This window comes from Camelus ferus, chromosome 9, assembly GCF_009834535.1.
Source record: "Camelus ferus isolate YT-003-E chromosome 9, BCGSAC_Cfer_1.0, whole genome shotgun sequence".
Taxonomy (NCBI): domain Eukaryota; kingdom Metazoa; phylum Chordata; class Mammalia; order Artiodactyla; family Camelidae; genus Camelus; species Camelus ferus.
In genome coordinates, this window is record NC_045704.1 from 54,960,251 (window position 1) to 54,968,544 (window position 8,294).

At 40.4% G+C, this 8,294-nt stretch overlaps 1 protein-coding gene across 3 annotated transcripts in view; it reads left to right on the plus strand.

Annotated features, from left to right (window-relative positions):
* Positions 1-8,079, plus strand: part of HSD17B2 (hydroxysteroid 17-beta dehydrogenase 2) — a 56,018-nt gene extending 47,939 nt beyond the window's left edge. For all 3 annotated transcript variants that reach the window (XM_032486855.1, XM_006183954.3, XM_032486854.1), the window contains 2 exons: positions 2,758-2,895; positions 7,644-8,079. In XM_032486855.1, the coding sequence (XP_032342746.1) occupies positions 2,758-2,895; positions 7,644-8,005 (500 nt within the window). In that variant the 3' untranslated portion in view covers positions 8,006-8,079. The remainder of the gene's footprint in view (positions 1-2,757; positions 2,896-7,643) is intronic.
* Positions 8,080-8,294: the final 215 nt, after the last annotated feature.

Sequence of the window (8,294 nt, forward strand, 5' to 3'; positions counted from 1 at the left end):
ACGGTCATTACTGTCACGCTTTGCCAGTAGGCAGGAATGAGCTCAGTGTTTCATGGGGGTCCAGGAAGAGGTAGCTGAAAGCCTACCTAGAAACGCGGGTTTGTTCTATCCACTGCATGCTGTAAGGTGGTGACTTAAATATCCCTTATTAAATGATCCTTGATAAATTTTAGATGTGGGCTGAGCCACATTTTGTGGTCTCAGATGCTCATGTTGCAAACTTTAACTTTTGGATAGAGGTAGGACTCAGGCGTGAGAGCTCAGGATAGGAAGATGTTCTCCCATGGATGAAGCATGCTAGAAGGGTAACCAACAGAAGAATAAAAAGGACTTTGTTAGGGAAAAGAAATCATTTACAAATTTCTGAAGTCAGAAGAATAAAGATGAGCACATTTGCAAAACTAGACCCATGTCTGGTTTGGTGAAAACCACTGAAGTCTAGAAAAGCTGATGGAACTGGAATGCATGGAAAGGTAAGACCAGGGGACACTGGAGATCTTCCACCCACCCTTAGATAGTTGTGCAAATGTCTTGGGGGTTTTAGGCAGAGCAGAATACCCATGAAGTCATCTTTGGCATTCACTGAAATGCCTCTGTGTGTCTTCTCCTTTTCTGTCTCTTACAAGGACACCTATCATTGGATTTAGGGCCCATCTGAATCCAGGGTGGTCTCATCATGAGATTTGTACCTTAATTACATCTGCAGAGATCATTATTCCAAATGTCATTCCACTTTTCTACCTTCCATAGCTCATCCCTCACAGCTGATCCAATGAGAGACCCAGTGTAAGGCTCAATCTCTCCCAGCTTCTGGAAGAAATGTAATTTAGGGGGAATAAAAGCATCTGCCCCTAGCCCTAGTTAGCCCTCCTGGAATAAGCTATTTCTCAAACCCTGTTTTTTTTTTTTTTTTCTAATCACAAACCTATTATTTTACAGTTCTATAGTGTGGACGTCTGAAATGAGTCCCATTGGTCTTAAATCAGTGTTTGGGCAGGGCTGCAATCCTTCTGAGGGCTTTAGGAGCAATCCATTTCCTTGTTTTTTCTAAGTGTTAGAGGCTGCCTGCATCCTTGGCTCATGGTCCCATTTCTCTGTCTTCAACTCCAGCAACACTGGACCATCTCTCTCATTCTAATGCTCTTCTCTCCCCTCTTTCAATTATAAGAAGGCTTTTGATTACATTGGGCCCAACTGGATAATCCAGGCTACTCTACTCATCTGAAGGGCTGTTGATTAGCAACCTTAATTCCATTTGCAACCTTAATTCCCCCTTTTCCATATAAGCTAATATATTTATAGGTTCCAGAGATTAGGCATGGTTGTCTTTGGGGGACCATTATTCTGTCTGTCATATCTCTCCTTCATATTTTCCATCTGTGTCCCTAGTGGTTTCCTCAGATCTAGGTTCTAGGTAACAAATTCTCTTCTTAACTGTGTTTAAACTACCATCTAATTTGTCTACTGAGTTTTTTTTTGTTTGTTTGTTTGTTTTTTTAGTATGGTTGATTTACAATATTGTGTTCATTTTAGGTGTACAGCAAAGTCATTCAGATTATTCAGTCATTCATATATATTTCAGATTATTTTCCATTATAGGTTATTACAAGATATTGAATACAGTTCCCTGCACTATATAGTCAATCTTTGTTGCTTATCTGTTTTATGTATAGTCATTTGTATCTGTTAATCCATACTTCTAATTTATCCCTCCTTCACTCCCTTTCCCCTTTAGTAACCATAAGTTTGTTTTATGTCAGTGAGTCTGTTTCTGTTTTGCTTATAGATTCATTTGTATTATTTTTTTAGATTCCACATATAAGTGATATCATACAATATTTGTCTTTCTCTATCTGACTTTGCTAACTATAATATTCTCCAGGTCCATCCATGTTGCTGCAAATGGCAATATTTCATTCTTTTTATGGCTGAGTAATATTAACATTCCTTTGTGTATATATATCACATCTTCTTAAATCTGTTGTTGGGCACTTGGGTTTTTTCTATGTCTTGGCTATTGTAAATAGTGCTGCTATGAACATTGGAGTGCTTTTATCTTTCTGAATTAGAGTTATCTTTTTTGGATATATATCCAGAAGCGGGATCACATTCTATGGTAGCTCTATTTTTAGTTTTTTAAGGAACCTACATACTGTTTTCCATAGTGGCTGCACCAATTTACATTCCCTCTAACAGTATAGTACAGTTCTCTTTTCTCCACACTCTCTCCAGCATTTATTATCTGGAGACTTTCTGATGATAGCCATTCTGACCGGTCACACCCTCTTACAGAGATGCCCCACAGTTCACCATGGTGTGTGTTACTCCTTGTTGCAACAAATATTAAACCCAATTTGTTAAACTATAAGCTTCAATGGGCTGAATATTGCCTCCCTGCCCCTCCTTCCCCAAACATAAACCCACCTAGAACCTTAGGATGTAGGTCGGCCAAATTGGAAGGTCAGAAGCTGGGGATGATGCCCTTTATCCCACCCAAATCACATTTAGCTTAGAAGCTGGGAGAGATTGAGCACTTGGTGTGTCATTGGACCAGTTGTGACGGAGGCAGTCATGGAAAGCAGAAGCAAAGGAAGCCAGACAATAGTGTGACCAAGAATATATGCTCCCCTGGGTACGGAGGGCCCTTGTCACCACTGATACCAAATCCTGACATGCAATAGGTGCTTAAATAGTTAGTGGATGAGCAAATGAAAACATCAGATCTGATTTTTTTTTTCTCTCCCATTATTTCCATAGGAGCGATCCCAATGGAGAGGCTGGCAGCCTATAGCTCATCTAAGGCGGCTCTGACCATGTTTTCAGCAGTCTTGAGACAAGAGCTATCCAACTGGGGAGTTAAAGTCTCTGTTATCCAGCCTGGAGGCTTCCAAACGAGTAGGTGTCTGAACCTAAGAGCCTTGGAGTGTTCATTCCAAAGGGATGCTGAAGGTCCTTTATCCTGACAGAGCTCAAGCCAAACCCCTCAGTGGTCGACCAAAGAGAGGTTGGGATGGGTGGGCTCTTTTAGCATAGAGGGGCAAGTGCCAGGTCCTGCACTGAATGGTTGGTTGCTCCCCTGACGCCTTTCACCAAGGAATTACGTTTTGATGTCATATTTTTTTTAAACACCACCTCATCCCTTCTGAAGGATATGACTCACTGACACACCTCCTTCTACCCTGGGAGAAGATGGTCATCCTCTCCTCTCCTCTCCTCTCTCTGAAATTCTGGACTCTGGGCAAATGTAGATGACCCCTGTGGTTCAGTCGTTAGTTCTGGGTCATCAAACATTTAATTGGTGATTTAAGTGAAGATGTAAAAAAACATGTATAACTGAAGACACACACTGGGAGGGATTGCTAACATACTGAAGAACAAACCCTAGAGGTTTGAATATTCACCCAAAGCACAACATAAAAATCTAAAAAAAGAGTGTTGCAGGAGAATGGGGCTTGAGACAATGGTCATGTTACCCGTCTCAGGCAAGTCCCTGGGACGTGCCATCAAGTGAGGGTCCTTGGCTTCACGCAGGAAAGAATTCAAGAGCAAGCCATAGTAAAGTGAAAGCGAATTTAGTTAGACAGATAGACATTTCATAGGCAGAATATGGACCACCTCTGAAGGTGAGAGTGGCCCTAGGGTGCCGGGGTGGTTAGTTTTTATGGGCTGGGTAATTTCATATACCAACAAGTGGGAGGATTATTCCAACTGTTTTGGGGAAAGAGTGAGGATTTCCAGGAACTGGGCCACTGCCCACTTTTCGGTCTTTTAAAGTCAGCCTCAGAACTGTCATGGCTCCTGTGGGTTTGTCATTTAGCATGCTATTGTATTACAATGAGTGTGAGACCTTCCAAGGTCTACTGGAAGTTGAATCTTCCACCATCTTGGGCCTAGCTGGTTCTAAACAGTATTTGTCCTATCCTCAAAGTCTGTGTCATTCTTTTAATGGTTGTGCCCTTATCCTTCCCCTCCTGTCTCAAGGGGAACTTTGTCTTGAAGCATCCAGCAGCTTGGATCTCAGAGAGCTGTCTAGGAGAAGCATGAAGACTCAGTGAAAGGGCTCTTCTAGGAAGGAGACCCAGAGAAAGACACCTGGGCCACTCAGGTTGAGAGGCTGTAGGAATGGACAGTAGGAATGGAGGGAAGAAGATGTCCTGAGAGGGGCTTCCAACCTGGGGACTCCCTGGGCCAGGAGGAGAGCTGAAGGGAGTTGATGGAGAAGGGTGGGTCAAAGATGAAGCCAAATATGGCAGTGTGAGAGACCGAGAGAGAAAAGCTGGCTGACAGCTAGTGTAAGAGGAAAATGATGAATTTGATTTTGGGCAGGATCAAGGGTTTGGTGACACAGCCAAGGACAACTTCCAATACACAGATGTAAGATTCTGCTTGGATCAGAGAGCAACCCTACAGTTAAGTTAGAATTTCAAGGACTCATCAAAATTGTCATAGCCAACATTTTGGGGGAGCAGTTCTTATTGGGGACTAGCTACTTCCTATACATTCTTTCCTGATGTTGTTGATCTTATTTTTTTATTGAGAAATCTATCATATACACACATAGTTTAAGTTTTTATAAAAAATTCACGTACTTAACATCCAGATCAAAAACATTTCCAGCTCCCAGAAGCCCCCATGTGATCCTCTGCAGTCTTAACCCTCTCGTCCCTTCAACATGTAATCTCTCCTACTTTTTGTAACAATTGTTTATTTGCTATTCCTTTCAATGTTCCATCCATATATGCATCCCCAAACAACAGTTTGGCTTTACCAGTTTTTGAACTTTGAATGGAATCAACGTGGATGTGTTCTTTTGCTTCTGGCTTCTTTCATCTAACATTGTATTTTCACAATTCATCTCTGTTGGGTGTAGGTTATTCATTTAAATTGCCATATAGTTTTCTGTGAATATGCAACAATTTTTCTACTATTGATGGGATATTTGGGTCACTTTTGGACCATTGTGAACAATGCAGCTATGGACCTTCTGGTACATATCCTATGGTGCATGTGTATGTGATTTTTTCCTATGACACAGCCAGGAGTGAAATGACTTGATCATAGATCTTAATTGCCTTCAACTTTACTGGATAATTCCAAAATGTTTCCTTAAAAATTGTTCCAATTTTACTCCCTCTCTTTCCATATGTCTTAAGCTGCACCACAACCCTGAGGACACTGAGATGGGGTAGGTAATAAATAGCACACCATGATGGTGGGGAATTTGAAACCAGGTCTCTAGGTACTGTGCCTGGTTCTTACTTTTATACCATGCTGCCCTCAGCTTCACGCTGATATTTGATGGGCTCTTGAAAGACAAGAGACCAGACAGTGGAGGGCTGAGGACTTACATTTGGAGAATGATGTTGGAAGTGGGGGGACAAGAAAAAGAATTTCTAGGGACACAAAGAGCTTCTGAAGAAATTTGAGGTGACATACCAGATTTTTGTTTTTGCTGCCCTGCAAGACAAAGAGCTAAAACATGTTGCATGCTTAGCAGATTTTAAGATTTGACATGCATAATCTCACTTAATCCTCACCTATGAGGTAGGCATTATAATATTCCCATCTTGTAGGTAGAAAACTGAGGCTCAGAGAAGTTAAGGAATTTCCCAAGCCACAGACTTGATATGAGGCAGGGATGGGATTTGGATCCAGATCATCTTAACAATTTTATTGTGTGTAGCCCCAGAGCGGCAGGGGATGGGCAAATGTGTGTCAAAAATAGCAGATGAAGGTTGACAAAAGACTGGTGGCTTTGTCATCAAGAAAGAGAGGTTTGGGAATTCTAAACAGAGTACCCACAAGAGTGGTTAGAAAGTCCATGAGGTGATTAAAGAGGAAGGAAGTGGAGAGGAAAAGGAATCCCCCAGCCGGTGAAAGTAGAGTCTGGGGGAAAAGATGCTGGAGGAACAATAGTTCACGCAAATATGTTTTTCAAGACTTAGAAGCCTCCAGAGTAGTAATTGTCAGGGTAATCATTTCTTTAAGTCTGGTGTGGTGACTTCATGTAAAAAAATGAGCAATTGAAACTCTGTTTGCATTTCCATGAGTATAATTGGATTTCACTGGCTTACATTCATAGTGAGGCTCCCCTCAATGCCAACCACCCCACGGTCCTGATATCCAGAAGTTACCCAGGCTAGCAAACAAGATTCATCCCCACAGCAATCCCTGAGCAATCACACACTTTGTCGGAGGAAATGTGGGTGGCCGCAACCTTTCTGCAAAGTAATCTGGCAGTGGCTGCCAAAATTCAAAATGTGTGTGTTTTTTGACCAGGCAGCCACACTCTGGGGACTGTACCCTACAGAAGCAAACACTGAAATACAAAAGGATTTACTGTGCAAGGCTGCTGATGGCAGTGTCTCCTGGTATGGTTAAACCCAGGAACAGCTGGGAAGTCCTTTGATAGAGAAGTGGTGACTAAAGGTGCTCAGTGGAAAATTCTGCTGCTCTGGTTTAAAACTATAGCCATTGCCAGGAGGCAGGTCTGTGTCTTATTACTAAGCAATCAGACAAAAAAACAAAACAAAAAAACACAAACAATAAAAGCAAGTTCCTGGTAAATACATACAGTATGATTCTTTTTTGGTTTTTTTGTTTGTTTCTGGTAAAACAAAATTAACCAAAGCCAAACATGTGTATATATGTTTGTATGAACAAGAAGGGAATGTAGAATGACTCACAGAACTGTAAGTTACCTCCAAAGAGACTGATTTTAAAAACATATGCATCTCATTGTTATTATTTATACAACGACCAGAAATTGCTGCTATATTTTGTAGTAAATATATGGATATTATTAAATTTTATATAATAGATAAGAATTTACTTCCACATTAAATATATGTTTATATATTTAATCACATTCATATATTAAAACTTAAATGCAGATTTAAACTAAGTTTAATATATTATTTAAAATGAAATTAAAATTATATATTCATGAAATAGACAAAATGATGTTCAACATTATATATTTAATTTCATGCATAGAAGCAGGCATTACTGCTATACTTTTAAAAATGATATGTGTATGTATGTGTACATATATTATGTAGGTATATACATATTTTATAGATAACCTATGTTATGTACATTATATTTTATATTGTATATAATAGTCATGAAAAGATATGTATTAGAATGTTCGTGGCAGCACTATTCATGAGCCTTAAGTTGAAAACAACCCAAATGCCCATCACAGTATAATAAATAAATAATTTATGGCATAATTACAGAATGGAAAGCTATTGACCATATAATACATGGATAAATCTCACAATATAACATATGATTCCATTTATATAATGTCTAAAGTTAGGCAAAACTACTTTATTCTGTTCTTCAGGACTGTGGCTACTGGAAAGGCAACAGAAGCTGGTTTGTCCATTTCTTGATTTGGTTGCTGGTTATGTGAGCTATTCAGTTTGTGGAAACCTAGTCATCTGTGCACTGTTATGTAATGTATGTTTAAAAGAATATAATAAATACCGTTGTAAAGTACATACTTTAAAAGGTGTTTGGGAACGTCCTTCCCAACAGAAGCCAATTCACAAGGGCCTTCTTCCCAACTAGGGTTGGTAGGACATGCCTGTTGTGGCCTCCCCAGCATCTGAGCCTCTCTTTTATCTGCATCCCAGATATCACAGGTACGAGTGACATGTGGGACAAGCTGGAGAAGAGCATCCTGGACCACCTCCCCCCTGACGTGCAAGAGGACTATGGCCAGGACTACATCCATAGGCAACGCGGTTATTTAAGATTGATCAACAACTTCTCTGATCCGAACATCTCCCCTGTACTTCTGGACATCCATCATGCCATCTCTGCTAAGAGCCCCTGTGCATTTTATGCACCAGGGAAAATGACTTATCCATGGATCTATTTTGTTTCCTTTAGCCCTACTGGCATATTTGATTATTTTGCCAAAAAAAAGCATGGCCATGGAAAGATCATGCCCAGAGCTTTAAGCAAGCCTAATGTGAAGAATGAGGCCATATAGGCAAATAAGTGGGAAATGTTGTAGTCTTGGAATGAAAGGGATTCTGAGCTTCCCATTAAAGTTGTGGTTTCCTACCTGCATCTCCTGTGAACTTTGTTGGTTGAACAGGACTTACTCGAGGGTGGAAATGACCACTGTGGAGAGCATTAATTGGGTTTAGTTTGCACTGGATACATTTCAGATATTCTTTCATCTGGTTCCCATCAGAGAATGGAGTAGGCATCTTTACCCCTACTTAATAGATAAGGGAATTAAGAATCAGAGACTGTTAAGTTTCTAGTTCATTGTC